Below are 17,080 nucleotides of genomic sequence, written 5' to 3'. Positions count from 1 at the left end.
ATAAGCAGAAGTAAAGGCCGTTATGTGTCACAAGGGTTTTCAAAATAGCCGTGAAGCTTTAGGTTGGATATCGGATTAGTTCCATCTGTTAATTCTGTTCTGTTGTTTCACCCGTACGTAATTTTATATTTGTAGTACGTGATAATCCACAAATGCAGCACGATGGGTGTGATGTGCCTTTTGCCTAATGCCTTTTGATGAGGCAAGAGTGGCACCACAGTAAAATTCACCGATTATTTTGATAGGTCTGCCGGCGAGGAGTATCTTTTATCCTTTAACATTCTATTCTTCGTGCATTTCAGGCTTTGTACCAGGTTCTGTTGTCTAATACAGCTAGCATAAAAAGGCTACCGGGACACTCACCGTCTGTCGTCGCAAGTCTATGATGTCACAAGACGGGTGTACCTCCATACGTTATGGTATTTTTACCAGTGACCGCTGTCTCTCATTTGATCCGGTGTGAAGACATATGTTCTGTAGCGAATGTATTGGTATTCTTCAACGCCTTGATCTTGACGCTCTCATCAATGTCTGACATTCTTTTAGAGCTTAGTAAAAAGCAAGCATCGCTTAAAAGGATTCATGTTTGTGTGAACCACGGACAGATCTACAAAGAGAACCTATCACCCCCGCGTACGGTTTCTATCCTGTTCACATGACGTCTTGCGGTATCACCGGGATATTACTACAAGTTTGTCTTCGTGTTCATCTGGCAGCACCAATTTGGTAGCAATGGTTTTTGGGCGAATTAAGGGCAGCACGCGGACCACCTGGGATGATCGGAAGTAAGCCGCTCAGCGTGTTGGTGGTGTGACTTCGCATCATCCGCGCTGGGAGGAAGCGATCAGAACGGCCAATGGAAAGATCAGAATCCTTTCCGTGGAAGGAGTAAGTTGGTACGTTGCTGTACGAAGCGCGTTACGAGACGACTGAATTAAAAATTCCCTTGGTTTTCTGATAAGGCGATTTTTTCATCACATGGTGCACAGGTATCCAGGCAAAGTGAAATGGGGGCCCCTAGGCCACCCCAAGAGATTTGGAATCGGTTAACCTGATGTCGATTTGTTTTAAAAAATTGACGCCAAAAATGAGTTGATGTCATTCATCCGTTTTAAACGGGGCTAAAAACATGGAAATGCATTAGCTTTGTTATTTCATGAGCGTGCTCGTCGTGCCGGTCATCATTGTTTTTGGTCCACTAGTATTTTTCAGTCAACCTTCTCAAAAAGCTCTTTGTTATTTTTATTAGCCGACTACAAGCTTGGCTAATTGTGTTATGAGCGTGTTTGCCCCAATTCAGATTTTGTCCTTCGAATCATTTTGAAAGCTCGACACCGGTGTTGTCAAACAATATTTTTTTTTTTACTACGACCAGCTGGATAAATTTGTTCACTCTGCATTCGGCGCAGCCAAATGACAAACTATGTGCACGCAAACGGTTAAGTAAGACAGACATCTGTTCTTCCACAGGAGGTAACCAAAGCTTGGTCGCAGGATGCAGAGCGGGCGAGCTTATTTCCCGTGCCAAGTACCCGCAGCTGCGGGTGGTGTTCGCCCTGCTGGGGCACGTCTGCAGCAGCCCACACCTGTGGTGTGTTGTGACGGTGGTGCCGATGATTTGGACAAGCATTGTTAGTACTAACTATCTCGGTTACGTTCCAATTAATCGCCAACGCAAAACTGGCATTGTTTTGATGTCTCGACTCAACGAAATATGATAAGTCAATACAATACCGGTAGGTTGTTTATTTTCCATCATAAATACTCCGAGGCATGTCTCCGAGGCGTGAGTTCTATCTTCCCAGGAGCGGATCTAGGGCGAGCGCGGGGTCAAAACAGGCAAATGCTGGCTTGCAGGCAGAATTTTATATCATAGCTAGAAAGACGAATGCCTCCTCAGTCCCCCTGTGGAAACGATTTTGCCCCATCTGTGGAAACGATGCTGGGACGCATGAACTCAAGAAAATTAGGTAGGAAGTCGAACGTTATTCGTGAGTCAGGTAGACAACATTGTGCACCAGGAAACAAAGGCTGTCATTATTCATGGTAACCAGGGCATTCATCTTTTCCGTAGAGGGTCTCTTTAGGAAGTGCAAAATGTCAAGGGCGGGCAAGGTGTACCATTTCTCCAGACCGCGGTCGTCAGGCTTGTCACCTCGGTGAACGTTCCATACACATAACTGCTGGATAAATTTGAATGCTTGAATAAGCAATAAACAAATTAACTAGTGATAACTAAAAATAGGAAAAATTATTACGATAATAGTGTTGACTTGAAACATACAATTCTCAGCATTTCCGGACGCCCGCAGGCATGCACTAAAGCGATGTTCACATCACTGGATCTGCTTTGCTCACGCGCTGCAACAATTTCCGCATGATTTTTGTCGTACACCTCCGTCAACCCCTCTGATCTTCTGGTGGATGTGGCGGCGCAGTTGTCAGGCATCATGTGTCACCCAGCCCCCTGTACACCTGCTGCTTCACTAGATCCCAGAAGCTGTTATCGGTCGCAGCGGCGGCCAATAAACATTGGTGTCATGGCTTTTCGTGGGCCCCATATCACCAGTTTTGACAGGCCACTCTCATCTAGCGTATTTGTCATCTCACCATTGCATCACCCTGAAGACACATTCGGGCCTTGCTCCTCCTCTTGTAATGAAACTTGAGCCTGCCTCATTAATTGTTTGCATACGGCTGACTCACGAAATATGCGAGCCAGTAAACGTGGCGAGGTGCCTAACAGGTGTTTTGTGAATGGCGCCAATTGCTTCCTTCCTCTTTCGTCCAAGTTGACCAACGACTTCCCTGGAAGCACATATTTAACGTATCTCTCATCTAATGTCTTTAGAATGCTTTGCAATGCAGAACGGCGTTTGTAGATGGCCCCATTTCTTGTTTAGGGTCATGTCCTAAATTTTGGTCATAATGGGTGGTTTGGTTGAGCTCCGCCACCAAGTCACCAGCAGCCTCCTTGGATGACGATACCATGACAATTAATGGCTACAAAGCTGATTTTGCTGCACTTATACTAAACACCATGTGCAACCTCAGAGGAAAATGTAAATTTCTGTTAAAAGGACGCCTGTGTAAAATTGTCATGGCTGTCATCCTTGGGTAGCTAATCCTCGACGGTTTAATGTAGTGAGCATGGTCACGAATGAAGGAGGATGAGCAGCATTTGGGATTTCAAACATCTGAGGCAGAAATGTTCGAAAACTGTGTAGGCTGCCAACAAAAAGATATCACAATTATTAAATCTGCAATCCTCTGCATCCCATGACATCATACGCAGTATCAAGTTAAGGAATGCGCGCAATACAGCCGTCTAGGCCAGACGGTCTCGATTTCCTGCGCTCAGAATAAAGTTGGAAATACGCTTGCCACGAACATCGGTCCAATGATTCAGGCTACAAGATCCCATCACCCGTTACACGGCGACGTAATTAAGGCCTGCCCAAAACAAAAGCGTCTTGGCTGAAAGATTTCGGAAATCGCGTCGTCCGGAACTCACCGGTCAGAATGCCCCACAGTGCTGTCGTCAGAAGGCTTATCATCGTGGCAACCTGCAAAATGTTTTTCTTGCTTGGAGAGCTGCCAGCTGCTGCCTGCTGCCTTTGGAACAGACTATAAGAACTTTTCTGATAGAGAAGTGCTCTGAGCCCGACCTGACCTCGCACACCCTGGTGCACTCCGTGCTGACGTGCCTTGCCGACTGTGCATGTTGGAGGTTGAGGGAGTCGATATCTGCCAGCCGATAGCAGGCTATCATTCTGTGGTCAAGTGTATTTGGTCCCCATTGCACCTTGGAGGAGCTTTCAATCTGAAAGACGTTTTATCATGTCGGAAAGATTGGCGTCACTTGGCGACATGAGCATTTGCCACCTTGATACCACGCTTTCGATTTAGAGAGACAAACATTGTGATTGCATGAAGTGGATGCATCTATCTTTTTTTCCCGCAGGCTTCTCAGAATTTTCTGACACTGGCATGCCAGACCTGGGCGGAAGCGTTCGAGATGACGTCTCGAACTTCGTTACTGATCTACTCAGCACGTCTGCTGCAGTTTATTATAGTTTCAGTGTAGCTGATTGACACATTATTTATGTCTTATGCTGTGTTGTCTTGTTGCCTTATGCTCGTATTCTAATCGTGCGTAGAAGGTTGTGCGTTTTAAACCTAAAAATGTTTGTTCCATAAACAGATAGATCAAGGTGTTAAAGTCTAGTGGAAGCAGCATCTGGCATGACAACGGCTCTATGTGCGGACAAATTACGTTATAAAACGTGCGGTGATGCCCGCGTATATTTTGCCGCATTGGTCACAGGAGATGAACAAGTGTCATTTTTGTCGCCGACGAACTTTGGAGCCGTCTGAATTGTCACCAGGGGTCAAATTTTTCAGAAACCGTTGCAACATATCTCTAAATGCAATAAACTGCAAAAAGCAAAGACCAATTGAATTCAAAACGGCATACCCACCAAGCATTTTTGTTTTGGAAGTTTATCTGCACTCAAGTTTAATTTGCTAGCCACCAAAGGCTGGGTGAGGGTTGAGACTAACCTAACGGAGTTATCAGATAATGGCGTACTTAACATAACCAGCCTAAAGTCGCGTAGCTTCCTTTTCAGTTGAGGAAGGCCTCCAAATCAGGGATGCGGTTTCCTGTTTTAGTTATCACTTTTATCCTTTTTTCATTTATCATAATTTTTGTTTCAGCCCGCGAACACTGACTTTGAGGAACTACGCCCTCGCTACCAGCTGCGAAAAAATTGCCTCTAATCTGGGGAGAAAACTGTGTTAAGTGCATTTCGGAGGCAGGCTCAGCCATTTTTCTTCCTGCACCCTTTCCCCTTCCCCTTCCATTCCTCACTCCTACGAATTTTGCAAAACTGCATCACGTGGCCCTACTTTCACCGATAACATGGTTTTGCATGCACCGCAAACGAAATCACTTTTGTTTTCGTGACGTCATTGTAAAATCAGCTGAAGGCGTTGGCGGCCTTCATTATCTTGGCATAATCATTACAAATACATTTGTCACACTTTCTAACATAATCGCAATTATTTAGAGCAAATTCATACAATATTAGCACCAACAGATGCAAACGACATTTTGAAACACCTTTGGCACCTTCATTTAGCTTGATACGCAATGTGATGGTAACTAAACGCGTTTTATTTCATGCCTGTCCACCGATCAGTGCGCTGATTCTGAGCTGCGACAGGCAATGTGAAAGGCCTACACTAGCACTCCTCGGCCTTTTACCTTAAAGCCGCTGCTACTCTCTGTAGCAGGAAGCCTCAGATGAATTCCTGACATGCGTCGCTCCAACGACCTCCATTTACCTCTGAAGCTACAGTTCAGTTATCCACCAACAACAATCCTAGATCTGTAGGGCTTTTAACGCTATTATCTTAAAACCGACGGTTAGCCACGTCTTTCCAGCCAGTCAGCTTCCTCCGACATGGACACGAATGACAGCAGCGCAGACCCCCGCACTGAACGCAACGCATTACTGCGTGGTGACCAATCAAGCCCGTATGTCCCAAATGTCACAATGCTTTAAAACACTGCGCAGCAAACTGATCACGCTCGACGCAGGATGATGCAGTTAGCCACGATTCTTAAGTCCGGAAATAAGCCTAATTATTCGGTATTTTATGCTGTTTAGCATGTGAAGTGAATCTTGGCTGAAAAATCTTTGAAAAACACTGGAACTGAGTGGCATTGGAAAGACGCCGTGTCACCACTGATCTGCAATGTCAGCACTGATATAGTATAGTTTGTAGTATGTTTCTGGCACCTACTATAAACTATCCTGTTTAAAGCTACTACGTTTGGCAGCATTTTATGGCTCAACTTGCTCATATAGCGAAACGCCAACGTTTCGGCATGTGCTCACGCTGCGAGCGTTGGCAAGTACAGCCCAAAACTAAGCTTTCAGTTTCGTCGAGCCGAGGTAATCTGTTGCAATGTTGTCTTGTCTATTGAATTTTTCTCATTATCGCAATCTTGTTACCAATTGGTTCGCAAAAGTGTCAGTTTTTGTCACCGATCATATTCGGAAAAGCAGACGCTTTTTCACCACTGATCAGTCAGCGCATTGGTTCCCAAATTCAAGGTTCTGACACAGATGGCATGTTTGTAGCATCTAAAGTGGAAAAATGACATGTTTTTAGGCTGCGGATTAAACAGGATATACTATTACAACATGTTGTATCTTTTGGTGCACTGAAGATGTAATTTTGTTGACTTGATGAGCTAGAGTGGCTTGCACTCATGCTCTGTGTCAGATTTATATCATTACTTTTTCAGTCCCCCATATGATATGTTAGCACGTACTTCGTAAACAAGTATTGACCATCCTACCTCCAAAGATTGAAGGGACTGCAAACTAGCCAAGCCGCCAATTGCACAGCTTAGTATCGGCATACGCACTAAAAATCTATAGCCTCGCATGTAATTACATGTCATGAAAAGAACAGCAAGAACAGCAACGTCAACGTCAACACCAATGGGGACCACAATAGCAACCTTTCCAACTGCAGTGGCGGCAGAGGGCACCTGAAGGCTAGCTGATGGCGCTTGTCCGTGTCAAAGTAACAAGGCTTGGAGTTAACTTAAACCCTGTTCTATTGGCAATAGACTTATACTCAAAATGTCTTCGGTACGGGTGTACACAGAATCCAGGCCAGCCTCGGCACCTTCGCGCCACACGTAGTATTTGAAAGAAGACGAGGGCGCAAGAAGCGGCCTCATGCCTTGTTCATGGACACTGATAACCCATTCAAACGTGGCTGACAAGTACAAGCTCGTCCGTACGCCACGTACGAGCCATTCTTAGACGAGTTCCTTAACATCTGACGAACGTAGACAAATCTTTGCCGATCTTCGTGCGCCGATTCCATTGTTTGATTCCATTTGGCGATCTTAAACCTTTGCTTGGATGGTCAGGTACCGCTGTTTTCATCTGGTTTTCCTTCTGCATGAATACCAAAACAGCGTATGCATCTACCAGAAATCATTGCTATATAAAGTTGCACAATTTGCAGGCAACGAGCTGCAGAATACTGAATTTTTAATTTGTTGGGAATTCCGCAAACGCATTTTGGAATTCTAACTAAGTGTCGTGCCTTTACTTAAAGTCAAGCAATGAATGGTGTTTGCTGTTTGGACATTCCCTCTGTAGCCGCATCCATGAGACATGTGTAATTGCTTACAACCCGTGGTGTGTTTACATGCTACCTGTGTTCTCTGTGACCTGTGACGTATCGACTAGGTAGTATGCAAAAAACAGGAATGCGGTTTTGCAAAATATGCCTGGGGTGGACTAGGCAGAGGAAAATCGGTAAACTGAATTAACTGATGGAGGCTGAAACTGAAACTCATTAGTTGAATAGAAAACCACAGCCATGGCAGCATCTACCACTAATGTTAGATCACTTCAGAATCGCTCTTGATCTTGTGTTGATATTTCATCCTCCCAAAATGCAAAGTTCGGTAATTGCACCTCATTGTAGGTGGTATAGTAATTAAGTCATGGTATTCTCTTGAAGCCGCAGCATGTCATGTGTTTTTGGATTATGAAATGGTATGCATTGCATAGCTATAATACTTCATAATGCGATACAATTTGCCAATGTTATCATTTTTGGTAAGCAATTTTTACCGACAATCGTCATCGTATCAGATCTAAATTTATGAGTAAGAAAACTAATTAGAGCACCCGCCAAGTACGCAATGTAGGTAGGAATGCCCGTCAAATGCCTAGCGAGTTTGCTTAAGTCAACCCGTTTTGGGTCTCTGGGCAAAAGAGTCCCCAGATATTCAGGAGACGCCCCTCCCTCCCCAAACATTCAGATCAACGACGCCAATTTACAACGCCGAAGGTTTGTCTTCCCGGTAAGATCAGTTGGCAGAGCACCGGACTCGCAATCTGAAGACCACGGCTCGGACCTCAGCAGTGTCCAGCAGCGAGGTCCAGTACTCGTGCTACCTGGCTGAAAACGAAACATCATGCGGTCCCTCTCCCGACTCAATAGCACCTGACGACCATAGGACGACATAGGACAATTAACTGGCCGTAATGTTATGTATACGCTGATACCTCAGACCACGACGATGGTTTGGACCTTCATGATAATATCACCTGGTGTCAATTCTTCTGTAAAGGTGATGAGTCTTGAGATACAATAATTTAGTCAGACCTCACGTGTGCTCATACATTTGTAGCGTAAGGCGTCCCCTCCCGCAGCCGCTCTTCACCTTCCAACGATGCATAAACGGAGATATTCCTGATGTCTCCGTCGATGCATAAACGGAGATTCTCCTGATGTCTCCGTCGATGCACAAACGGAGATATTCCTGATGTCTTCGTCGATGCATAAACGGAGATATTCCTGATGTCTCCGTCGATGCATAAACGGAGATATTCCTGATGTCTCCGTCGATGCGTAAACGGAGATATTCCTGATGTCTCCGTCAATGCATAAACGGAGATATTCCTGATGTCTCCGTCGATGCATAAACGGAGATATTTCTGATGTCTCCGACGATGCATAAACGGAGATATTCCTGATGTCTCCGTCTATTCGATCGTCTGCGAGGCTGGTAATCGAAAATGATATTCAATGCGCGCGGCACGCAAGTCTTGATGATTCACGGGTTTCGTGAGTATGGCCTACGTCATGTATAAGCATCATTGTTCTGCATTTGTAATCCAAGCCGATTCTCTCCATAAATTATATCGTTGCGACACTACACGTCACACAACTAACATATCAACGGCCGGCATGATTCATGCATGAAATAGAAGCCAATAAAATAGCTGTTTTGAATACCGAGAAGGAATTATACGCTAGGCAAATGCTACACTTATCCTTCAACAAAGGACATAAGTCATGATGCATTTCAAAAATCGCACTCCATCTTCGAGTGCATTCTAATAGCTGCATATTGAAATACAACACAAACGCTTCCTATAGCTTGTTGGTGCGCATGGTGCGCGAGATCTTGTGATTGTCAGAAAACACCGGCTAGATATCCTACAACTACCTTGCCGCAGACACAGAGGCACCTCATGTCATCACACTGCCCTCTCCAGGAAGAACCGCGCCTGTTCCTCGACGCGCAGTACCCTTGGCTGCTTGAACTGCTGCATGGTGGCCTGCGTGGTGACGCACACGTGCTGACGGAACGCTGCAAACGTGCCTTCATGCACGCGCACCAGCCGCATCGGTCCAATGGCGTCCTTGACGCGGAACGATTTGTACACGTAGTGACTCTCCTGGAGCGAACGGTCGACGTCGGCAGCCTGCTCCGGTGACAACGGCGGTCCGCTCAGCTCCAGGAAGATCAGGTAGTGCGGCGGCCCGGCGGCGCCCGCCGAGTCCAGCACGCTCTCGGCCGTGGTGAAGTCGAGTAAGCGCTGGTCTGGCCACGCATCTACTGCCTGCTGGAGCGCCGCCGTGAACGCCGCCTCCGACACCTTCTCCATGTGTACATTGAGCATCTGCTTGGCGCGGAACTGGAAGTCGAAGGTGGGCGACTGGTGGAAGGTGCCGACCACGCGCACCACGTCACCCATACGGTAGCGGTACAACCCGGTGGCGTTAGTGACGACGACCTCGTAGAGCTGGCCAACGCGGACCTCTGACGCCAGCAGCGGCGCCACGTCCGGCTCCGCCTCACCCGACTCGTTCACCGGCAGGAACTCGACAAAGTTGCCACCAGGCACGAGCGCGTAGGCCGGCGACCGGCCCGGCTCGCGCACGTTTACGCCCAACACGCCTTCCGACGCCGTGTAGATGGGCGAGCTGACCGGCAGGCCGCCCAGATATCGCTTGCACCGCTCCCTGTACACGGCCATCGAGGTGCCCGACGAGAGAGCCGACACCATGCGCATGCGTGGAAAGATGCGTGGCACGATGCCGTCGAAGCCGAGCTCGAACTCCCGCTGTAGCTCGTCGGCGCGGCGCGGCTCCGGCGTCAGCAGCGCGTCGATGGTGCGTCGCTGCTCGTCGCTGACTTTGAGCGTGGCGCTCAGCCGGCCGGTGCGGATGCCCTGGACGAGAAGCGGCCAGTGGCGCTCCAGGAACTGCAGCTGGTTCCACAGGCCGAACGCGAAGCCGGCCTCCCAGAAAAAGATGTCGCGGTCGCGCAGCGCCATTATGAAGCCGACATGGAGTGCCTCCGCCTCGGAGGTGATGATGTTGGCCTCAAGAGGCATGGTGTACTGACTGGACAGCAGCGCGTTGGACATGCTGTGCGCGGAGGCCGGCCCTATCTTGACGCCAGTCTTGGTGTAACGCCATCGTGGAGCGCACGGGAGCAGCATCACCTTCAAAAGGTTGGAAGGAAAGAAAGTTTTTCCGACAAACCCGTGGACTGCGCCAATAATCTTCACATAGGTGCTCTTAAAGCCGTTGGACGTCATTGGGATGCGTTTGCTGGAGCCGGTGGTGCCCGATGAGCAGTAGAACATGGAGATCTTTTCGCTGGGTCCGTACAGGGCCCCCAAGTCTCCGTCCGTGACCCGCTGAATGTATGGCTTGAAGTGGTCGTACTCCGTCACTGGGTGAATTCGTCGGAAATCCTGTGGAAGTATGCAATATTGTCATCCGTTGTTAAACTAGACAGATAGATAGATAGATAGATAGATAGATGGATCTCTCTCTCTCTCTCTCTCTCTCTCTCTCCTCCTCCTCTCCTATATCGCTCTCTCTCTCTGCTATCTATCTATCTCTCTCTATATCGCTCGCTATCTCTCTCTATCTCTCTATCTATATCTTCTCTCTCTCTCTATATTCTCTATCTATCCTATATCTCTCTATATATATATCTCTATCTCCTTATCTCTATCTATCTATCTCTCTTTCTCTCTATCTCTATCTCTCTCTATCTCTGTCTACTCTATATATATATATCTCTCTCTCTATATCTCTCTCTCTCTATCCTTCTATGTCCTTCCCTCTCTCTAGCTGATATATATATGCTCTCTCTCATCTCTTCTATCTCTCTCTATCTCTCTCTCTCTCTCTCTATCTCTCTCTCTCTCTCTCTCTCTCTCTCTCTCTCTCTCCTCTCTCTCTCTCTCTCTCTCTCTCTCTCTCTCTCTCTCTCTCTCTCTCTCTCTCTCTCTCTCTCTCTCTCTCTCTCTCTCTCTCTCTCTCTCTCTCTCTCTCTCTCCCTCTCTCTCTCGTGCACGTGTGCATGTGCGCATGTGTGTGCGTGTGTGTGTGTGTGTGTGTGTGTGTGTGTGTGTGTGTGTGTGTGCGTACTGGGACTGTACAACCCGCAGCCTAAAATGTGTACCTGGAATACCGTAAATTAGCCACACTTGTGGCGATTACGTACCTCCAACGAGCGCATCTCAGAGAAGCGGTGATCGCGGCCGTAGTCGCTGTCCTCGTTTTGGCGCAGCGTCTCCAATACGAAGCGCTCCTGGGCGCAGTACAGGTCGCAGTATCCAGCACCCAGGCGCCGCCAGCCGTAGGCACCCACCAGCTGACTGACGCGCCGCATCAGGTACAGCAGCAGCAGCGAGCGCCACGTGTGGAACCGAGAGCGGGGCATCGACACCAGATCGATGGTGACCAGCAGCAGGAGTGCCACCACACCTGCGTCAGAAGGCGGCGGTGTCAGGACGAGTTTATTGGTCAGGCGCAGCGCTCCAGCCTTCGTCACATCTGAGGCGTACTGTCACCGGAATTGGGGAGGATCGCTTTGTCATGTCCGTTTTCCTTACCCAACATACTTTCGGTGCAGTGTTTTGTAAATACTGGAAACACCCATGCTGCCAACGCAAGGTTGAGTGAATATATAATATAATTGGAGAGCTTTTCGTGAACATGATCTATGGTGGGAAACGGAGTGTTTTAACTCAAGACCAGATGTCAAAGAGCATCCACTCGCCTACGAGCGTCAGAATCTCATGTCAGTGCCTACTTTTTATGAAAGGAGACTAAAGCGCTTTTATGGTTCAAAAAGTTTTAGTTGAGATGTTCTCTCAAGAAACGCCGATTGCTATGAAATTGAGAGTATTGCAAAACCAGAAGAGGAAAATATGTTTCAGTGGCCTAGACATTTTTCAGCAATGCCATGTGAGGAAACAGTTTATGGATAATTTGTGGGCATATTCCGTTGCACCCCAATTTTTTAAGGCCTTTTTAGTCCATTTTGCAAAATGCTCCTCGCCCTTACTGCGCTGCCTTCTCAGCGTAAAAGTTTGACCGCTTACTTAAGATGTAAAGGCGCTATATAAACCGTATATGACGTCATATAACCATGAAGCTGGGTTTTTGAACCAGTTTTGCTTATTAGAGAAGTCAAATAGGAAATTCAATCGTTTTATTTAACCCTAAGTAATTTTCTCATGAACGCAAAATTGTGATTTAAAGCTAATGACGTTATCTATATCTTTGTGCATCACTTCATTCTTGTGCGAGTGGCGTGGTTTGCCTTAAAATGCGCCTTATGTGCCCTGAGCATTGTCAATCATCTGTGTCCGTGTTTCGGTGCATGTTTTTGCTAGAGGGATTGTGAAGGGCTGAGTGTATGTAAATGTGTATGTAACATTAGGTGAGAAGCATGAGTCGTGAGTTGAAGCTAGTTTCCCACGTAGCTTGGTCAAGGTGTGTAGAGAGGGCATCAAACATTTTGCACAGGTGCTTGTCCGGCAATATGTGTACCGTGTATGGCTGCGTAGAGGGCGTGTGACTGACCATCTGGATTACGAACATTTCTCCTATTTATTTTTGAGGATGTTCAGTTCATTGCAACTCACACCTGACGGAAGGATTTCAACATCATGCCTCAGTATGAGGATAGCATCACTGTACTTAATTTATTTGACTTTGAAACAGACGCTGGAGCTTGATCATGGTTGACAATATTTTCTTGGGACAGCATCTCAAAACATTATTGTTGAATTGTCTGATGCAATATTTGGTGATAAGCTCAGCATATGAAAAGAGAGCGTTTAAAGTCCAGTGAGATTTTCAGTTTTTCCATACACTTGCTGAGAGGAAGTACCATAGGTGAAGCAGGAGAGTCCTACTGTTGGGGCTAGACGCAGGCCGAGTTATGCACTCCATTGACGTATCTGCCATCTTTGCGAATTAGGAAATGCTGGTGCCAGAAACCTTGAGTTGTTTCAAATATTTTAATATAAAACATTTTGGATCAGGCTTCCTTTTCTCGCTGCAAATCATGTCAACCCTCACGCTGAAAGGACGATGGGAGTTGAGCCAAATCCCCTGAGGTTTTTAGGATATCTTCCTGGTATGTTTTGCAATTGCGCCCAAATTTTCAGCACTCTATGGCGCTTTCATTGTGCGTGTTTTGACACCAGAAACATGCTCCCATTTTTTTCTGGTTACGGAGCAGTGGCGGTTTTCAGTAGCACTGCGGGGCGATCTACGACCGGCGTGGGCGGCGAGTGGCAGCCGTCGATGCCCCGGAACGCGCGCGGTGAGCCGGCACTGTTACATTAACAGAGCCAAATGTCCCAAATACATCCTAAAACACATGTAAATATTCACCATTGAGCTTAAATCAAACAAGAAATACGCCTGCTCAAGTTTCGTGTCTCCAAGGAACAGTCTCAAAGGTAGAGTGTAAACTTGAAATTGCGATTTTCTTGTAAATTCGATCTTTGAACTGCCATAATTTGGCCAGCTATGGAAATAACAACATGGCATCTAGTACCAATCTCGTGTTCTCGTTGACACCAATCCACTGGTGTTTTTTGCTAAGCTGTATCGTCATTATTTCGGAAACGTCCTGGTGTGGAAGTCGCATCTCTCCTTCCCCCATTCCATTGGTCCGCGTGATGAAAAATGGCGAATCAGGGCAGAGGTTACAGAGACAGACCAGACCATTTGTAGTTTGTAAGAGACACGCGTAAGCTTTTTTGCATCTGTTAAGACCGATTAGAGGGATGTCGCAGGTGCTGGCGAGGTCGCATCATGTGCTCATGAGCTATCGCCATCTCTTTTTGGGAAATGTGGTAGTATATGTACAATTGTAACTAAAGTTGTCATCTTCCTTTTATCCATTGCATCTATGGATCTTTCAATGATTGCTGCACTGCGTCTGAAAAGAGGAACTTGATCCTTGATTTTTTTGCAATTATCGAAATATTGCAAGACGAGGTCACTGGTAATTATTCTTGGAACAGAAGAGAGCTTAAGGGCTTTCAACGCTTTTGAGTGCCCAAGCCACGCTCCCTCTGAGTTATCTGTGCCCCTTGATAGGCCGTAAGTCAAAACTTAGTATTGAAGGGAATTCTCCAAATCTAATGATATCAAAGCAAACACCAGACATAATGAAGTCAGCTGACTTAAAACGGTTGGTTTACTTTCGAGTGGAGAAGATGGTTCCTATTAACACATTTCTTTCGTTAAGTAAAAATGCTCCACAATACGTTATTGTTTGATTGCGTCATGGAACGGCAGCATGACGTTATTGTTTGATTGCGTCATGGAACGGCAGCGTGATGCTGAGGTGCTGTCAAACTGACCGTGCGAAGTTGCCACCCTAGCACTCATTCGTGGTACCTCAATCTCCGACAGTTGGTCATGGCGGTGCTGGAGGTATTTGCTGAATCAAATATAGTTTTGTGATAGTGTTTTTACCCTTACTCATAGTGGTCTTGATTATTTATCGTGAATTTAAGCTGTTTGGTTTATTCATATTCTCGGTTATAGCGCTATTCTCAGGTTCTTTGATTACAAGTCTCATTTTCGTAATAATTAAGACCCATGTTCAACTTATTGTAGTATGTAGTGCAAAACGTGATTCGTGTTTGAATCCTGCATCGCCAGCAACATATTGATCTATAGCCAATTGAACTGCGTGATGTCCGTAAACCGTGCTCACGAACACCATGAACGAACGATTTGCCGATTATATTTTTCTAGCCCTTGCCAAGAAGATCCGAACCCAACGTTGTATAGTCAATGAGGTGGCAGAAATTGAATGGCGTTTCTGTGGCATCATACACACCTGAATGCCCTTGAAATTGTGTTGAAATGGTGCTAAGTATTAGTATGCACACCTTCGCGGGCGTGTAGCACAAAATCCTAAGGGTTTTATATTTAAGTGGGAATGTTCCACAGTTGACGATATTAAAGCAAACTTTAGATATGATGAAATATTCTCATTTATAACAACTGGTATACGATGAAGTGGAAAAGAATGCTCAAGACAACACAGTTTTTCTATTACGTAAACATGCTCATCAGTCCGTCCGTCCGTCCCGGTGGCTCAGTCGGTTAGAGCGTCTGCCTCCCGATTCACCCACCCGTGGTGGGATAGCTTTGAGTCGCTTTAGGCGCTCGCTATTTGGCTTTGCCAGGTATGGCCTGCGGCTGGTGGCAGCGGTCCCGCTAAAGGTCCGTCGACGTCAGCGGGCGGGGCGAACCGTGCCGAGCATTGCGGCACGTCAAGATTTCACCAGTAAATTCTGCCGTTGCTTGGAATTGTGCGATCGGGTGGTAGGGGTCAAAGCTCACACGACAAGCACTACTTAGCGTGAGCGCTGATCCCAAAAATCCATCCATTCAAAGCGCTCCGATCAAATTTATAAAAAAGAGTATAATAATAAAAATCACAGCATTGTTTGATGACGTTATTGTTCCTCGCACGACACTGGCTGAGAGCTAGCTAACGGCCTTTACATCTGAAAATCATGCTCCCAAATGCCAATTGAACGACTCGGCAATTTTATTTTTATTTGCTTTGATTGCATTCCATAAGTCACATGGCTTATGAAATGACAGGAGTTTTGAGTTTGAACAACGTTATTATAGTGTCACGGACGCATGGGTGATTCTGAAATAGTCTCCCCGAAAAAGCATTTTCACCTTCGCTGGTGTGTAGTTCAAAACTGGAAAGGCTTATGTCTCAAGAAGGGTAGGTCTGTGAACTGCACCAAATGGTCTTCAAAATGTCTTTTTTTAGTCCAAAACCCGGTACAAATGTGTAACACTCACATTTGAGGCCTGCGCACACATGTGGAGCAGCATGCCGTTCATACTCTCTTCAAGAGCAAGTCCTCAGTTCATCTGCGGGCCGCGGGTTCTCACAGAACGTAACACATTTATTTGACTGCTTACTAAAACCTGGAGTTATGGTGCATTAATGCTCAGTGTGTCGCAGATTTCTAAGAGCTTATAGTTTGGCTTGCTTGATTCATATTTTACATGATGCTCGAAGATAATGTGTTCGATAAACCGCAAGGTGATGCGATGCCACGCACCCAACTACTTCATCATCTGCATAGGCGTTGTCAAACAAGAACTGCCTCTGCAGCGATCAGCTCCGGAAGCCTATTCAGTTGTCATCCCGCACAGTGACACAAGGGAACATGTAGGGCCTAGTTAAAGCCACGGTGGACATGTTTGTTTTACACCTCCGATGACATCTGATGATATTGCGCTGGTGGATTCCGTGAATGTTTGCTTTGCACCTCCGATGACATCCGACGATATTGCGCTGATGGGTGCAGTGAATGTTTACTTTGCACCCCCGATGACATCCGACGATATTGCGCTGGTGCTTTGCACCTCCGATGACATCCGACGATATTGCGCTGGTGGGTGCAGTGATGTTTTACTTGCACCCCCGATGACATCCGACGATATTGCGCTGGTGGGTGCAGCGAATGTTTGCTTTGCACCCCCGATGACATCCGACGATATTGCGCTGGTGGGTGCAGTGAATGTTTACTTTGCACCCCGATGACATCCGACGATATTGCGCTGGTGGGTGCAGTGAATGTTTACTTTGCACCCCCGATGACATCCGACGATATTGCGCTGGTGGGTGCAGTGAATGTTTACTTTGCACCCCCGATGACATCCGACGATATTGCGCTGGTGGGTGCAGTGAATGTTTACTTTGCACCTCCGATGACATCCGACGATATTGCGCTGGTGGGTGCAGTGAATGTTTACTTTGCACCCCGATGACATCCCGACCGATATTGCGTGGTGGGTGCAGTGAATGTTTACCTTTGCACCTCCGATGACATCCGACGATATTGCGCCTGGTGTGTGCAGTGACTGTTTACTT

The 17,080-nt window shown here is 46.6% G+C and overlaps 1 protein-coding gene across 1 annotated transcript; it reads right to left on the bottom strand.

Annotated features, from left to right (window-relative positions):
* Window positions 1–8,590: 8,590 nt before the first annotated feature.
* On the bottom strand, window positions 8,591–11,622 carry LOC119093733 (jasmonoyl--L-amino acid synthetase JAR6; the record flags this gene model as incomplete). The annotated part of the gene is given in 2 exon segments (XM_037216739.1): window positions 8,591–10,598; window positions 11,360–11,622. Coding segments are annotated over 2 exon segments (1,772 nt in total), but the record flags the coding sequence as incomplete, so codon positions are not given.
* Between the last annotated feature and the right edge of the window lie 5,458 nt (window positions 11,623–17,080).

This window comes from Pollicipes pollicipes, unplaced genomic scaffold (assembly GCF_011947565.3).
Source record: "Pollicipes pollicipes isolate AB1234 unplaced genomic scaffold, Ppol_2.1 Scaffold_4002;HRSCAF=4701_pilon_pilon_pilon, whole genome shotgun sequence".
Classification (NCBI taxonomy): Eukaryota; Metazoa; Arthropoda; class Thecostraca; order Pollicipedomorpha; family Pollicipedidae; genus Pollicipes; species Pollicipes pollicipes.
Note: the sequence above shows the minus strand (reverse complement) of the source record. Positions and strands in the feature narration are given on the sequence as shown.